This window comes from Haplochromis burtoni, unplaced genomic scaffold, assembly GCF_018398535.1.
Source record: "Haplochromis burtoni strain Fernald_Lab_line unplaced genomic scaffold, NCSU_Asbu1 Contig_9, whole genome shotgun sequence".
Taxonomy (NCBI): domain Eukaryota; kingdom Metazoa; phylum Chordata; class Actinopteri; order Cichliformes; family Cichlidae; genus Haplochromis; species Haplochromis burtoni.
Window position 1 is genome coordinate 5,152,510 of NW_024582370.1, and position 18,073 is coordinate 5,170,582.

Here is an 18,073-nt window from a genome sequence, read left to right on the forward strand (position 1 = left end):
CTGGTGATGGAACCCTAAAATCGGTTGTAGCAGCTCAGTGTGGGGAAAAGAATCACAACAGCACAATAACTTTTATTGAGAGCTCCAGGAGATTGTCTTTGAGGACAGGTCGTGATCAGCTAATCTGGGCTCCTGCTGCTCTGAGGTTTACAGTCATAGTATTTGTGATGAGGACCCAAATGCAGACACGGAGGCAGACAGAGGTTTTAAGAGGAAGAAAAACTTTCATTGAGCTGATGGAACAGGTACAAAACAAAGACAAAAGTCCAAAGCATAAACGGCAACTAATGAAAACCTAAACTGGGAAAGACACAAGAGGGGAACCAAAGCATAGGGACAAGGGGACACTGTCACACTGAGAGAAGGAGGCCTCTCTGAGGCTGACGTCAGTGTTGACAAGCCATCAACTGGTCCTTGAGTCTATGGGTGCTGGTTTCTCTGGCTCGAATTCTGGTGGAGCAGGACCCTCATATGCTAGACCAGACGGAGCAGGGCCAGGCAGGGCAGAGACCTCTGGCAGGCCAGGGGTGGACAACAGTTATCTCCACCTGAGGAACTGGTACAGGTGCAGGGAGAAGCTTAGTCTGATCCGCTCTGGGAGCAGGAACAGGAGCAGGGACTGGCTGGGCCCTACCCACCCTTACCCAGGGAATTGGAATGGGTACAGGGGACAGCTAGGTCCGAGCCCCAGGAACTGACGGAGTCGCAGGAGCAGGCAGAAGAGAAGGGTCGTGGGAGGTTAAACGCATGAGGACTTACATGTAAGCTTTAAATTTCCAGTTTATTAAACACCACTAAAAAGTTATCACCTTTAAATACAACCCCTCTTCTTCTTCTCCCGTCCTGTCTTTCTGATCTTTCTCCATCTGTGAGTGAAATCTGTTAAACCAAAAGTCAGAGCCAGTTTTTAAAATGTAAGAAGTCGAAAGTACAGGTAGTTGTTTAAAAATGTAGGGAGTAAAAGTAAAGAGTTGTCAGAAAAATAAATACTCAAGTAAAGTACAGATACCTGAAAATTCTACTAAGTACAATAATGAAGTAGTTGTACTTTGTTTCTTCTCACCTGTGGTGGCATAAATGCAAACATTAAGCCACTGAAGGAAGTTCTCAGGGAAGATTTATTCTAAAAAGCACCTGAGAACTACCGTAGTATGATGTTACTACGTCGTTTGCATGTATTAGCCACGTGATAAGTAATGGGTGGTGCTTTTAGCTAGAGTGGTTGAAGGTCAGCCCAAACAATTAAGCTTCTGAATCATCAGATCACAAAGTCTTCTCCAGCTTCTCCCTCGTGTTTTCCCTGAGTCTTTAAATGCCTTTTTCGAAAATGTAACTTGGCGTCTTCTGTCGAGCTGTTTGGTACAGAAACTGTGCCCCTGAGATGGTTGCCCTTTAAGCAGGTTCTCCCATCTATGAGGACATAGTGAATTCTCTAGACATCATGACTTAGTTTATAGCTTTACATGGGTGTAAACTGTGAAATCTCATTTACACAGTGGGCCATTTGAAACTCTTTCCAATTATACCTGCTTGCTAAAGGTGGGCTGCAATAAGAGCCACATCTAGACTCGTCTCCTAAGGAGTATTGACGCAGACAGGACACATCTCCTCAATTTGCAGTGCTGCAGTAAAAGAGTCTAAACACTTTTGTAAATGATTCATTTTGGGGTTTGAAAAAAACAAAACAAAGTAACGGGAAGTTATTTTCATTAAAATGACATGTATAATAAAATAAAGCAAAGTAGTCTAAAAACTATCCGAAGCAACTGTAAGACCACCTACCCTGTAAAATAGTTCAAGTCTAACATCACACAAACAGCTTAGTGTTCTGATCCAATACAGACAGAAAGTAACCGTATTAGTTTTGCAGGTCTAGCAAGTGTAAAATTACCATCACCTGCAAAATCAGCAAAAAGACCTGCTGAGCAATTTTAGGCTAATTTGCCATCACAGTGGTTATAGCCCTCTTAGCTAAAATTAGAAGTCCATAAAATTGAAGGATGTCCTAAAGTGCATATAATATGGCACACACATATGCAGCATTATGTCTACCATGAGCTAGTGTGTGTGGCTGGTGTTTGAAAATGCTGCACAAGATTTTCAGAGGGGAAAATGCTCAGTTTCCAGATGTGGTGCTCGTATATTAGTTAAATAAACAGATACCAAAATAAAGAAAAGCTACCTTTTTGATATTTGACATCACACAGGATTGGCAACATATTAAACTCTGTTTTGAGTTTTCTGTAACCTGTTCGGGTGAATGGACCCATGGCTGGAGTGGTTAGTTTTAAACTAGCACTGCAACACACTAAACCAGCCTAGTTAATGTTGCGAATCACGTATCAAATCCTGTAATAACACCACTCCACACTTTTCATTCTACCTTGTAAAAGGGTTTGAATTTACTGCATCTAAATATCAGTGTCAACTAAAAGCTTTGAGAGTGTGTTTTACTTTCATGCCACAGACCTGCCCAGCTGCCCAGTGTAGTGGCATCCAGAATAAACAGGGTCACTATAGTGACCACCAGCGTGCCGCATCCCTTCTTTAAGCTAGTGACAGCTCATTTTCTGAGCCATGGCTTTAGCACTGAAAGAGCAGAGGGCCCTATAATGATCAGCTTTTAGTGCTGGCACCGGGCAGCTGAATACGCCATCAGGCATCATTAAGCCCTGCTGGGGAAAACAATCTCTTCATTCCCATTGGTGCTCCTAAACAGGGGAACTCTTTGGTAGAAATACACTAGAGATGCTTGATTGTGTGTGGCAAAATGCTTTTTGGGTGTCATTCAGCAGTCAAAGACTCCATATTCCTGATGATGGAAGTTTTAATGACGCATTTAAAAAGTGCAGTTCATTTGAAAGATCTGGTCGTCAGTTGATTTTTTACCTCTTAGAAATCTGCACCAGAGTCCGGTTTTTATTTTTAAAAAAAGGAAGCAGTGACTGGTCACTAAGATGAAGACAGGAAATCACAGAACTTTCCTTTGAAATGAGAACAGCCCCCTTGAAAAAAAAAGAAAAAAAGAAAAAGCACTAATGATCTCTCAACAGAAGCAAACCTGCTGCATACACAGAGAGACAGGTCCATTATTCCTGGGCATGTCATGTCCCTGGAACAACAATTTCTTTATATATTTATTTGACTTCAGAAAGCCTCAGCTACTCAACCATACTGCCTTTGTTCACTGCTTCACTGTTCACAACCTAAATCTAAACTGTCACAACTAAACAAATTGAGTCTGGCTGACAGGGATGAATAAGCCTGCTACAGGCATTGAGTCCAGAGCTGCTGGGTTGATAAAGCACAAGTGCTCGTCTATGGACTGCAAAGAGCTTCCATCCTCGTATTTAAAGCAAAACATGTACCCATGAAAATAGTAGTTATATTGTTTTATTCTCTATTTAATTTGGCCTGCTCATTCCAAAATCTTTTCAAATGATTTTCCTTCAGCTTTCTTAAGATCACGAGGTATTGTGGTCAGCATTTGTTGTGCACAGGAGAGGACCCAGACTTCCTTTCAGCAGGGAAACTGCCACACAAGCTCGCCTGTTCACACCTTTTCTCAGAAGCATTCAGCCAAGTGCTGGGTGTTAATTTGGCCTGTCTTCTGACTGATGGGAGGCCCTGTTAGGTAGGTCTTTGACGTTAACCGTTTCTAAATTTCCACAAGAGCAGGATTCAAATCGGTTCTGACACATCTGTGAAAAACAGAAACAAACAGGGTGATCACATAGCTTGGCCAACAAAGTTTACAAGGTCAGCTGGTAGATAAAGGTAAGCTAATCTGTTTGTGAAATAAAATAGATAAATTAGTACATTTATAGAATACTGCAATTTTTTTATCATAGTTTTTCAGGCTTTCTGGAGGTGTTTCACAGTTGTTTTTTGGACACTGGATGCATTTTCATTCATTTTTTTCTTCCAGCTGATCACTTTCAGGGGAATGTTTTCTCAGTTGCCACTTAACAAATGAACACTTTGACCTACGAATCATCAAAGCATAAAAAAGGACCTAACCAAACAGGAACCAGTGTTACGTCTAAGACAATTTAGCAAATAACCTAATTTAAATGGTATCTTTGGGCACTATGTTAGTTGCAACCTGTAACAAAAACACACCATTTGTTCCAATTCTTTTAGTTGAATCCATAAAAACACCAAAAATAACACAACTTTACATAAGATCGCAATTTCACATCAACAAGGTGATTCCCAACGAGCTATTAGCTGCGTTGTCAGTGGTGTTGGGGATCTTGTTAGAAATGATGGAATTACGAACACCATCGTGTTTTGAGCCGCCATGCAGTACCATCTGGAAAGCTTCTGATTAGCAACAACTTCAGCATGTCAGTGCTGCGTGCATATGATGTCCATGATCATATAAACAAGCAATGGAATACATTATGGATTGGCCTCCCCAGAGCCTGGACTCCAACATTACTGGAACATATTTATTTATTTACCTTTATTTAACCAGGAAAAAATAACAGTTTCAGTTTCCTGCCTCGTATTTGTGCTGCAAATGGTTATAATAAGGCTACATCTCAGGGTGACTTCCTGGGAATATTTAAAAGGGACATGTTAGTTCATGTTAGTTCCAGACATTTATTTAAAAGTTGGATCAGCACTCCTGTAATAATAGTCCACACACATCACATATAGGAACAGATTAAAATAAAATAATCATATTTCTCGAGGGTTTCTGAATGTGTTTGGACCGCTGTTGATTCAGTGGTGACAATAAATAGAATCATTTCACAGAGTTTATAATCTTGAGAAAACTATATCCATGGATTCAGATGTGTCTTCTTCCCTGTGAATGTGTGGGATTTGTATGGAAGTTGTAGCAGCACAGTTTCTAGCACACTCTCAGAAAACCCTGGCATTTAACAGCTTTCTCGTAGCCTTTAATGTGTTCAGTTCAAGAACTGCTTCAGGAGAAAAACAAAATTCCCACAAAACTGATGGGAGTTGTTTCAACCACCAGTCCGCTTTGCAGCAGAACAGTGGAGCACTTCACCCTTTGGAAAAACTGTGTATGTGTAGCCCTTTTTAAAGAACACAGTTACAAAGTGCTTCAAAATGTGAATAATCATTCAAGAGATGCAAATATATCAACATACACCACATCCAAACAAATATAGCAACTTAATACAGAAATTTTAAATTTGGATTGATCACCCAATAAGACCTGTTGCCGTAAATTTTCAGTCCAGTTCGTGGGTAATTTGGCACACTTCAACGCAGCCAATATCCAAAAAAAAACTTCAGAAAACCTGAATAACCATTGGATTATCAGTGACTACATGAATTTCAGCTGAAGTGATTTGAATTAGCAAATCTTTAGTCCAAAAACACAGATTAATGGGCTGAAAGCACAGGAGCTGTCTCTCGCAGCTGCAGGAAAGAGCGATGGTGAAACCATGTAGTAAATGTGTAGACCATAAATCCCAAACAAGGTGCTGAAATCTGCCAAAAGCCGAATGATTATTTTGATGGGGGTGATTCTACAACCTTTCACAATGAAGCTCAACACAAACATTCAAATTAGGACTTTTGTCTGAAGCAATGAAGTGGAAAATTTGTTTCTTCACTAAATGCCCCAGTTGTTTTCATAGCTTATTGTTAATATGTATTTGGAGCTGTGTATATTTATCTCTCTCTATATATATATTATAATATCACATAAGGTCAACAAGGACTCTGTATGTGTCGATAGTGGGTTCACTTTGATACTCCTGTGAGGTGCACCAACAATACCTAAAGCTTTGTTATTTTTAAAGAGTGGCACATGGAGTCACATTTAAATTTGAATTACACAGTTTGGCCCGAGCACTCCTTTCACTCCCTCTTCAGATCAAAAGGAAAGCCAATAAAATGTGTTACTTGCAGGCATCAGCTTTGAAGTTGCTCCTCTGCATGCTCATTTGAGCCCACGGGCATAAAGTCAGGAGCGGACAGCGCCTTTACTGACATCAAATTGTACTGTGTCGATAAACCCAACCCCAGATAATGATTGGCATCTGATATATTTGAAGGAGCAGAAATGTTTTTATGTTTGACATTTTTCCTTCATTCTTCAAACCGATTCTATTCTATTGAAAAACAGAGTCTAGTTTTCTTACAGACTGTAAACCTGCATATTTTTTTTCCCTTTCCTTTTTCAAATACAAGAATGCAAGATGCCAGGTGATGACCTGTAATCAAGACAGCTCCCAGGAGCCTTTGCCTATTCAGCATCGTTAAAAGGAGCGACGGAGCAGAGTTCCCAGCGGTTGTAAGAACCGTGTAATTATACAGCTTTGAAATTCACAGAGCGATAACTCACCGTCACGTGGTCCTTTTCAGCGGATTTTATATTGTCTTGTTCAGTTAAAACCTAGGATAGACCGACGAGTCTTTCCTCTCGCGTAGTCTTAAATGCATGCAATAAATGGAGGAAAAAATATCCTCACAATGGCCTTTAATGTTTCATCAGAAGTGTGAATGTTAACTTCGCAGCAGTAAAACAAGTATGATTATGAGTCATTTGGTGCTATTCTTTCTGTGCAGGATGACGAGGAGACACTAACCCAGTTGAGACAGCACCGGAGCTTTGCCTTTCCTCTGAGTGTTCAGGATTTCTGTGGACTGTGGAGTAATGAAATTTAGGAATTGCCGTTTTTCATTGAAGTCTCTCATTTATGTTAGTGAGTGTAAAACTCTGCTAAGCATTGAGCAATAATTACTGCTGGCAGAGAAGTTCAAACGGCCCATTCTCCGTGGGTTAGTTGGGTAAATGTTGTTTTGATCCTTCATATGTACTTTGTGCTGCTAATGTGCCATTTTCTACCAGCCAAGTCTCAAATTTGAATACAGAACCACAGCAACTAAAGTATTCCTCATGCTTACAGTTTTATCATTTATGTAACAGACAGCTCGATGTGATCAGCATCAGAGTTTAACAAGTTGGCAAAACTTAAAGGAAAAGCCAGGGCAGTTAATTTTAAAACCCTTGAACGGAACATAATAATCATCAAAAGGTTCTCCTGTGATTGTTGCATTATTCAGCAGTGCTCTCTTAAACTGTTTGTTTTTGTTGCTCCGTTTTTAAGATTGTTCATTTATTCACGTGTGAAAATAAACGGTTCGCTTGAACGGGCGCGAACAGCAGGACATTTCACCTGCATGTCATTTATCACAGGAAATCCATCAGTTCGCTAATAGGGGCCGTGGGCCCGAGTTGGAAGTCGATATTTGATTGCGGCCAGCACCAACTTCACTTTTTCCCTAAATAAGTGGTTAAGAAAAACTCATTTTACGGTGGTTGAGCGTGCCTGAAGGGCTGGAGGGTGTGGAGCAGTTGTAGCAGGACTGATTGAGAACTGGGCAGGCGTGCAGCTGACTGGGAGTCAGAATCAGAGAGAGTATTAGCAGGTTGATGGAGGTCTCGCTTCATTATCTTAACATGCAACCAAAGCCTTTTCTGGGCTTTTTCTATTAAACGCTGAGGTCAGACTGTCATCAGTGCAACATGATTTTTCTTGCTTATATTGACTTTACGCTCTTTTCATTTATTTCCTTCATTTATTGTTTTTTGTTGATGTGCTTTGACAGCCGTTCTCCTTTTCCCCCCACTTTGCTCATAATATTCTGAAACAGAACATCATGATTGTGTGAACACGGGAGGAGCTTCTGATTTATATACTTTCCTATTATGCTGACATGTTTAACGATCTGTGATAAGTCACTGAAGCGTCTCCCTCAACCTGTGGTGAGGAATTAATAAGGACTAATACTCAAGCTACTTTGACTTAATTCACTTACGGTATAGTTTTATTTATAGATGAGTAAAAGGCTATTAATTTAAAAATAAAAGGGGGCAGTTTATTCCTTTTTTAATGCTTCATAGTTATAGAAAATCCGGTCTTTGTAGCAGTATTGCTGCCCCTGGTTATTATTGTGTGTATGCCGGTAAAGTAGAAAGACTTAAAAGAAAATAATGTTTGATGTGCTTTTGAAAAAGAAGTTCCGTATCCACAGGGCACAGCTGCGCCTTAATGTTTCTTAGAAAGAAAAATATTCGCACACAGGAAAGCCGTGAAATATTTCGATTATTTTAGTCGCAAAGAAAAACACAGCTACAACACTTTTAAGAAATCTGCCTTTGCATTTGTTTTACAGAAGCAGGAGAAGGAAAATTTGACCTTCAAAAAACAAAAAGTAATTAACTGTTATCACCATTTTAAATATTATATCCATGCTTTATTGTTGACCCTGAAAGAAACTGTTACATACATTGTATACATAAATAGATACATAAATAATTAATATTCAAACAGACACACTGTCTCAGTGAAGTCCATCGATGTTGCATGTGTGACAGGTGTAGATGATATGTATAGCTGAGGTCTACCACAGTTTATGTAGAGCTGGAACAGAAGGAGTACCGGAGGCAGGCGGAGCCGAGTGGGGTTTTTTTTGGGCACTGTTAGCAGGAGGTGAAAGTTTTCCAGAAGAAGTTTTTACAGGGAGCTTTGCGGTCACGCTGGGGAAGCGATAGCCTGTTATACACAGCTCTCTCCTCCAGACGAGACTCCAGCGGCTCCTCAAGCTCCACAGGTGTCGCTTCTCCCGGCAGCATGTTCGTGTCCAGAGCTCCATCCAACAAGCCAGACACCAGCTTTAGGATCAGCTCCTTGCGTTCTTTGCTCAGCTCCTAACCAGGAATCAGAAAGTAGAGATAATATTATCACGGAGGAAAAATCATGGAAGTGTGACTTTAAAACACTTGTCTGTGATGCTCACAGATCATTAATACTTTTCCCATTTTAAATTATATATACTGACAATATTAATCATGTCAGTTAAAAGCAGTTTTAATTCAATTTTAAAAAAGCCATTTTTAAATATCTTACTATTTATTTACATAACCACAGATTTTGTTTTATTGTAAGTTACATTTTTGTTTTCAAAATTCGAATCATTCAAACTATTTCCCATGTAGTAACTGGATACATTTATTAATAATTACACCTCAAAGTCATAAAAAAAATACCATCAAACTAATATGAGCAATACGAACAATCTCCTCACCCTGTTCACATGGATGGGGCTCCTATCCTCCACAGGAAGCACGGCAGCTGCTCTAACGCTGAACACAACCCCCATGAGAGCTGCTAACACCACCAGGAGCTGCATGCTGTGACAGGAGTGCAGGTGACCGACCAGAGCTACAGTCACAGGAGCAGGAGGCTCACAACGACAGTGTGGCTGTGTGTGTCTGTGTGTGTGTGTCTGAGCAGGAGAGTCTGAGCAGCTCAGACTAGCCGGAGATCCAGAGAAGAACGGTGGGAGAGAAAAAAGTGGAGTGCAGTTGGTGGCAGCTGCTCAGAAGATTTGATGTTTCTTCAGCTCTACCTCTAAAGCCCCTCACTCTTTTATACGCCTCTACCCCCTTCGTGTTTGCCACTGACGTAGAGGGTGGTGGGTGTATGACGGAGGGTGGAGGGTGTGCGCGCGCGTGTGGATGTCGTTGGGGGTGTGTAGGAGAGCATGAAAGAGGAGGAGAGATGAAGAGGTCAGGACACAACAAATGGAACCGTTTAAAAGTTAACCTTTTTGACAAATTGTGAGATTGCTTGCGTACATGTGATTCATCGGGAGGAAACATCTGCAGCGCACGACGACGTCAATCGCCCGTTACCAGGTTTTGACATCAACTAATGCGTTCGCAGTTACGATAGACAATCTCAGAGAATACCTGTCAGACAGGTGGACGGACAATTCCACAGCTCATCTAAAGTGTGATACCAACGGATATGCCTGAACCATTTTTAGCACTTAAATAAAGCGGCCACATTTCCCTGTAGCAGGAGTCAAAGTAGATCTAAAAGAGATACAAATTGACCATGAGCCAGCTTATCTTCCACTCCCAACACAGGCCGCTGTTTGGCACCCTACCCCGGGCAAAATCCTATTCCTGTCATATTGCTTCTATATGCCTCTTTGACACCTGCAGATTGCAATTGAACGGTCTGACACTCGCACTGACTCGCCGAAATCTCTTCAGGAAATGCACATCACCAATCTCGTGGAGTTAGCATAGCTGTTGAAAAGGAAGCAGCAGTGTTCAGTAGTTTAGTGCTGATCCATAAGGATCTTGTGGTTATCTTTGCATTAACATGGGCCCCGTGATTTGATGCATGTGGCGTCTCTGAATCGAAAACGAATTAATGTCCTTTGCTTCACAATGGATACCAGACGCACTGCACAACAAATGGATTCTAAAACTGCCACTGAGGTTTTCTACACAATACCATTAACATACATTATAAGTAAAAATTAATTCCTCAACTCTTTACACAGGTTTAACTGCTAATCGAGTTTGCTTATATAAAAAGTAATATTTTATAGGTCTAATATAGTGACATAACATAAACTTATTTACCAAAGAACACCATAAACTGTATTTTATGGCTTAACAAAAAAACAAAACATTTAATACTATATATATTTTAAATGTCTCACTGAAGTTAATTATACTTTCTTGTCTGAGATGACATTGTTTCAAAGTGTGTGAGAATCTGCTGTCAACCTGTGAGACGTTTCATGAAAAAGCACAATTAAGTTGAGTTTACAGGATTCACTGTTTTGCTGCTGGCAGGGAACATGCGGCGCTCGTATTCCCGTATGCCTCGTTTGATATGTTCAAATGGATTTCTCATGCTTCCACAACAGTCTCTGGGTTGATTTCTGCAGATCTGAAGCTGGCCCAAAGCAAATCCAAAGATTAGCTGACTGTTAAAAATTGTTATATTGGCAGTTCAGTGTGTTTGAGGAATATACAGCAACGTCAGCTTAAAGGGATCTGCAGATGACACTGCAAGAGACTTCAAACACTTAAGGAACCCCCAGCGACTACTATAGGTGCTCCAAGATTGCATTAATGTGCATTAAAATCTCCATTTTCATTATTACATGTTGTTGAGTCACCACCTCAACAAGTAACTGAAATAGATGGCTGAGAATTAAGTGACTCACAGATCATATAAGGGTTTTATGCTTTTGTTATCAAACAAACAGGTGAATCTGTACACGTGGAAACAAGCCACCAATTTAGCTGTAGAAGAAATAAATTTTAATGTCAGTCTATTGTATTCCCAAGTTTTGTTCCTGTGGTATGGAGATTAAAACCCAGTCAAATTAAAAATTCATGGCTGTCGCTTCATTGGTGCCAACACAAGCCCATAGAGATGTGCTTCATTTCCTATATTACAGTATTAACACTGTAATAAGCACAAATTATCTTTATCATCCAGCTATGGGCACAGCTCCTGTGTAAAAGCAGCGTGACAACATAGCACTGAACTGCAGGTTGGTCCCATTATAATAAAAAATGAAAAAAATATTAGTGAAGACTGAGCTTTTGCACAGTAGTTTGAGTTGACGCAACTGAATGGTAAGTTCCACAGTGACACTTCCCATCATGAAACACTAAATAGCTCAGAGGGTCCGACCGCTTTTTACTCTAATTCAAAGAATTTCAGCAGTATAATTCCAACGCGGAGACGGGCCTAAAACATAAAAGATTCAAGGATGCCACCTGGTGCCTGAATACCAAAGCTGCATGTGTCTCAACACTACACTGCTCCCACAGATCCTGCTCACCATTTGCAGCAAACAGCAGCTTGAAAGCGTGGTTGGAAAATGCAGACCTCGAAAAACAAAACATAACCCAGCCATTGATACATTAATATTGCGTTACCAGTTTATTACAGTTCATGATTCTTATAAAAAAAAGACAAATTCATTCATTCAGGTATAACACCATGTCCCAGTAAAGAGTCAAGGTAGCCATAGCTAACAGTAAATCATGTCTTACATTAGCTCAAATCACTGAACTATTACATTTCCATTTAAAGAAACGATCTCACATCCTGCAGTCAGACTCTTACACAGTACAAACAGTACACCCAGTAATCAAGACCCAATACTGCATGCTATAACTGCATAATGAATTCATATGTTAAGACTATTCGTGGACTGGACAGCTCTGGTAACATTTCTAAGTTTGCATGTAATGTGATCTCTTTACAGTATTCGATAACTGACGCTCAAAGCTGAGCCTTAACTAAACCAATTAGGTGCTTTGTTTTGTTTAAAGGGATCTTTTTCCATTTAGCTTCTGAGTAGGAGACCATAAGACTGGTAGGTTAAGCGCAACCAGTTTCAGGCACTATAGGGTTTCTGTGTAGTGGACAGTATTCTGAACCATGATTGTGACAAGATATCAAAATAATAAAAGGTCACAAAATAAATGTGCAGTAGAGGATTACATACACCAATCAGACACAATAAAATTGAAGCCACCTGCCAAAGTATTATTCACTTGACCTGTAAATGGTAGAGCGGTTCCTATACTCCATGTAACAATTACACATGTTGTGCTATGTGTAATTTATTGTTTTACAGAAAACAGAGTTAAAAACAAAAACAACATTTCAGAATGAGGTTAGGTTTGCTTCACAAAATGCAGATAAGACAATTACATGAAGAACTGAAAGACAACACAAGAGTGTGCAAGACCGGCTCAAAAATCAATATTTTCTCTGAACTGAAAATCTTGGGATGACGTTTAACTACGTAGAGTTCAAGAAGCCATCGAAAAAGGTTGTTTATCCATGTTCTAAGGGTTGGCTGAAGGATGCACATGGCCCTTTGCTGCTGGTCATGCTTCTCTGAGCACCTGTCAGACAAGACACCAGGTGAAATGCAGAAAATACCCCTCGGCATTGTGTGGATTGCACTCCCAAGTGTGGGACAGACTATTAAAATCTGAAACCAACTTACCTTTCTTGCAAACTCTGGGAGAACGAACGACGCTTTGTGAATTTCAGGGTTGTAATATTTAAGGCTCATACTTTCCTTCTCTTCTTTTGACAGTGCTTTCACTGGTTCCCTGAAATTTGTTTCCTAAAAAACAAACAAGGCACAAGGATGATCAGGGAGAAACTGTTATGCTATGGAACATTTCTGCATTTTCTTTTATTTTTTTAGGCAATCCAAGAACACTTGGGGAAGTGTGGTGGATGACAAACTGAGAAAGACAGTTTAACACCTACAGGATTTTTACTGCAGAGCATGAATCCAATTTGGCCACTGGGATAAGTTGGAATGGTGCTGTAGGCGTAGTCCACCACAGGGAATAAGGTTTTGCAGAAGGTCTGCATCTCCTTTATCAGCTCCAAATGGAGCCACTGACACTCACCTGTCAGTTACAAAAGCAAGAGGCGGGGAGAGGGGAGAAAAAAAGTGTGTTACTTTCCCATCTTTTGGCATTACTCAATCTGAAGGGAACAACTCAACAGAAAGTAATCCATTCACTAACATCTTTAGCAGACTCAAAAGGTTACTTATTAGCCAGCTTTTAATGCACAAGTCCAGTGAAAGATAAACTTACCCTGGGAACAAATAATTCCACCACTTCTCAATGCTGCCTTCATCAGCTGGTAGTAAGACTCCTTGAACAAGCTCTCAGCAGGTCCTGAAATAACAATTAAAGAGATTCTAATTGAGACTGCCTCGTTAAAGCGTGTCCCGTATTTGTGTTGTTTGGTTAGTTCTTTGGACACACAAGGAGTGTGGGACTTTAAGCAGCACCTACCCACTGGGTCTGATGAATCTGTTATTATTATGTCAAAGGCGTCCTGATTCTGCTTCATGAATTCAAAGCCATCACCAATGTGGAGGGTGAGCTTGGGACTGAAAAACCCTTTGGCCATCCCTGGCAGGAACTTCTTTGACACATTAATCACATCCTAAAGAGAAGACAACATAAAAATGTCAAAGGCAGCAGAGAGGACAATCCCTACATCATAAATTAACAGAGTTGTTGCTCCCACCTCGTCTATCTCACAAAGAACCGCTGATTCCACCAGCGGATGCTTCACCACTTCCCTTAGCACACCCCCGTCTCCGCCACCAATGATGAGCACCTGTGAAAATGCAAATATAACCGTCACAGCTGGAAATATCCCAAATGTACTGTTGTTTCACATTTATGAGAAATACCTTCTTAGGACAAGGATGGCTACACAGGGGAAGGTTTGCAATCATTTCCTGATAGGCAAACTCGTCCCTCTCTGTGCACTGGATCACTCCATCCAGCACCAGCACATTTCCGTAGGTTTTGCTGGAAAGTAGCATTACAGCACAGCATGAGGCAACAGGATCACTTTTACATAAGAGCTTCCGTAGGATTCAGATGTGTAACCACATGCTTAGTACCATTAAACAAATACATGTACCGCGACTTAAACGAATCTAGCGTTACCCTTAAAGTTTACACTAAAGTTTCAATGACATGCAAATCACGAGCCAAGCTTAAAAAACGTCGTATCTTTCAACCATCTGGGAAAAAAAATCATGCTCTAGGTTGCTCATTCAGTGCGAGCACTGCTAACAGCTAGCAGCGTTAGCTAAGTGAAGTTAGCCTCACTGTTCTCACCTCTTGAAAACCATAACATCTTGAAATTTGGATTTCTTGTGGTAGAGGACCTCCTCTACTTGGAGACTCATTGCTTGCCCTGGCCATAGCGTACAAGACTCTGTAAACCATCCATCTTTAATGTGGTCCATGACAGCTGCCTAACGTGTTTGGAAGCGTGGCAGTGAAGAGTGACGACAAATACATTGCCTAACCGCGAGATTTGACGCCCTCTTCTTAAAGCGAATAGGAGGGCGCTGACGTAGCTGGGTCTTCACGACGCTAACCAATTGCGTGGCAGGTTCTCTCGTATAGTTTGTTTGACTTCACATCGGCCGCACGGCCCTGTATGCACGAGTTGAGCAGCCCACGTGAAGCGCAACCAAGTTGGCATGTGAACACATCCCGTGAGTTTGGACACCAGGGTGCGGGAGACAAGTGTATGCCTTTGTGATAGTTTCAAGGAAATTTAACAGTCAGTTGTTATGTTCACGAGTACTTTCCAGGGGCGGATCTTGAAGGGTGGCATGGGGTGGCATGTGCCACCCTAAAATGATCTCTTACACCCCTAGTGCCACCCTAGTTTTGCGTATGACAGTGTTGTATATTAAAATAAGATTAATAAGAACATTTAAAACGAAACACTGTAAAGTAATAACTGTGCTCTGAAGCTTTTTTCAATCTAACTTTCGGATTGTGTCAGTCAAACATTACAGAGAAAAAACTTGTCTTAGCCAAGATTCAATTCACTCATATTCTAATTGTGACAGTGCTAACTTCACACAAATGACTGCATAAAATAAGAATAAAACAACAACAACAAACAACTCTAAAGACTGTTCACTTTCTTGGGCAACTAAACTTTGGCAGTTACATGAACTTAGTTATATAAACAAGACATTGAAGGCTTAACAGCCAACACAACCACATTGGCTGTCTTGTGACAAATAGTGGTTGAAGGAAAGGGGTGCTGACCAAGTTGGTAACCAGCATGAGGAGGAGGTGGCAAGCCATTGCAGCTGTTTGTGGTTCTTCCACATGCAACAGAGGCCCCTGTTTGTTCAATCAATAAATTGTTAAATTGTCAGTGTGTCTTGTTTCGACTGTTTCGACTGTAATCATCCAATTCGGCACAGACGAAACGAGGTGTTTGACATTCACAGAGAAAATATGGAATTTTTTCATAGGCGCAACCCACAAATGAAATTTTCCTTACAAAGGTGGCACCGTTTAAGGAAAAATAAAAACCTGGTTTCCAATGGTATAAGATTTATTGTAAAGAAGCATTGTTACAATAGAGTAATAATTGACCAGACATGAATTTTGTTACTTTTTGTGTTAAGTTTAGATCTTCTGTCCTGCTGGGTTGAAGATGCCTGTGTTAAAATCTATGTTTTAGAATTTGTAGCCCCGTTATAGCAACGCCCACCTTTTAGAGTATGGTTCACTGTCATGCAAAGACACACAAGAAATATTTATTTCCTTTTATTGTTTTTTTTCTTTCAAACTTAGACTTTAATACAGAAGACATATTGCACAAGAGCACCAAAGCTTAAACAGTAAATTTACATCATGTTTATTTATATATCAACATACCTGCATATGACCGGCTGACTATGGAAACTTGTGTCTGACGCAGAATTTGTATTTTTATTTATTTATTTATTTAATTTGCTGTGACTGAACAAAAACGGGTCAGTTTGGAGGTATTTTTCTTAGTAAGTCTCAGACCAACCCAAACCCTAATCCTAACCCCAATCTAACCCGAAATGATGGTAGTTACTTACTTGGATTAATTTCAAAAGCATTTGAGTTTAAAACAGTAAAACGATTGTCTCAGACTGAAATGTCAATATGTGCAATTCCAGTTTGACATCAGAACGGCCACTCTAAATGGACTGTGAGGACAGATCTCAGCTGTTATACTGCACAAGGCAACAGTGCACTCTTAGTCTGTTTACATTAGGCTCAGTATCTCCATGACAGAGTGTTATACCCAAAGGCAAAAGTTAGCTGAGCACACAATTCAAACTTGTCTAGGTAAGCCAAGAAAATTTACAAAAAAGTTCAAAGCTAAATAAAAAAAAGGCACCTCAATGGCTGCTGGCAGAAAAATGGAAATCTAATCCTCATACTCTAATCCTCAAACACAAACCTGAAATTCACACAGGCAGAGGCGCTTTATTTAGTTTCCTGTGAAAGTATGTTTGTATCTGTTTAAACAAGAACCTGTCATTGTCAACAGAAAGTAAAATATGCTAAAGGGGAGCAAACAATTCAAACTTGAAGGGGCAAGCAACGAAAAATGAAAGCTAAGATCACAATCATATTAAAGTTTGTAACCTTAAGTCCATGTGATCCAAAGGTGCAGCAAACATATTGCTTGCAGTCTGTTACCAATAAAGCATTTTTAATGGTGCAGGCCAACTAAAACACAGCTAATAGGACAAGACATAGTACTAGATGTCGTATCAAAGCCTGCTGTTAGTGAAACATAAGATTCATTGTGCTGAAAATGAAAAACAGCAGTTATTTTATTATTTATTTTTTCCATTTGGGCCATGTGAATTTTTACTTGACTCTCAATGTAAAGCTTGGGACCGTCAGTCAGACATTAATGAAAGGCCCCCTTGCGTCAAATTTGACATCTTCTCGCAATCATTTGTAACTAAGTTTTTTGTGACAAGCACAGAATCTGTAAAGGCTCACTGGCTATTTCATTAGGCACACCTTGGTACTATGAAGCTGGATCCTCTTTTGCTTTCAGAGCTGCTTTCTTTGCAGCGCAGATTCAACCATGCTTGGAAATATTACTCTGAGATTAATCTTCCATTCCACATCATCCCACAGGTCCTTTCTTGGACTGAGATCTTGTGATTTGAGTACAATGAACTAAGTGTCATGTTCAAGAAAGTAGTTCGAGCTTTGGAACATAGTGTGTTATCCTGCTGGAAGAAGACATGAGAAGATGGCTATACTGTGGGGTGGACAGCTTCTACTAAGGGCCCAAAGTCTGCCAATAAAATATCCTTCACACCATTACACCACCTCTAACTCACCACTCACCAATTTTTGAAACTCAGAACAACCGTGTCACGCAACAGTAATGGGACTGTTTACTGCAATATTTACATTTTGTAAAACCTGTAAAACAACTTTAATGAAGTCAAATTTATTTGTTGAGGAGTCGTGGAACAGTTTATTGAAATATATGCAAACCTCCATGGAAATACAGAATACAAGGCATAAACAGAGTCTGGGCAATTCTAACAATCTTGAAAGTCAATATTTGTTATGACCTCCTTTATTCTTTTACAGCCTGATCTTAGGCAGCTGTCTTGTAATTTGTTTAAGTAGTCTTCAGGAATTGTTCTCCAGGCTTCTTGAAGGACATTCAAAGCTCTTCTTTGGATGTTGGCTGCTTTTGTTGCATTCTTTGTCAAGATGATCCACACTGCTTCAATGACGTTAGGGCCTGGGCTCCGTGGAGGCCAATCCATGACTAATAGTGTTTCACTGTCTATTAGGGCTGCCACGATTAGTCGACTAGTCACGATTACTTTGACTATTAAAATCGTCGATGACTGATTTAATAGTCGACGC

General features: G+C 40.2%; 2 protein-coding genes across 2 annotated transcripts; both read right to left on the reverse strand.

The window, feature by feature from the left end:
- Nucleotides 1-8,072: 8,072 nt before the first annotated feature.
- Nucleotides 8,073-9,279, reverse strand: sst7 (somatostatin family member 7; the record flags this gene model as incomplete). The annotated part of the gene is given in 2 exon segments (XM_005914984.3): nucleotides 8,073-8,701; nucleotides 9,079-9,279. Coding segments are annotated over 2 exon segments (333 nt in total). The 3' UTR covers nucleotides 8,073-8,473.
- Nucleotides 9,280-11,730: 2,451 nt separating this feature from the next.
- srm (spermidine synthase) lies at nucleotides 11,731-14,698 on the reverse strand. Its single transcript, XM_005914985.3, has 8 exons — nucleotides 14,492-14,698; nucleotides 14,056-14,176; nucleotides 13,887-13,979; nucleotides 13,649-13,802; nucleotides 13,445-13,528; nucleotides 13,107-13,252; nucleotides 12,835-12,957; nucleotides 11,731-12,730 (listed from the first exon to the last, which is right to left on the reverse strand). The coding sequence occupies exons 1-8, from the start codon at nucleotides 14,620-14,622 to the stop codon at nucleotides 12,713-12,715; spliced, it is 870 nt and encodes a 289-aa protein (XP_005915047.1). The 5' UTR covers nucleotides 14,623-14,698; the 3' UTR covers nucleotides 11,731-12,712.
- Nucleotides 14,699-18,073: the final 3,375 nt, after the last annotated feature.

Coding starts and splice junctions, on each gene's coding strand:
- srm (XM_005914985.3), bottom strand. CDS start 14,622: ATGGACCACATTAAAGATGGATGGTTTACAGAGTCTTGTACGCTATGG. Junction 13,529..13,648: donor AGATTCATCAGACCCAGTGG/GTAGGTGCTGCT, acceptor TTGTTATTTCAG/GACCTGCTGAGAGCTTGTTC. Junction 13,253..13,444: donor TGGAATTATTTGTTCCCAGG/GTAAGTTTATCT, acceptor TGTAACTGACAG/GTGAGTGTCAGTGGCTCCAT.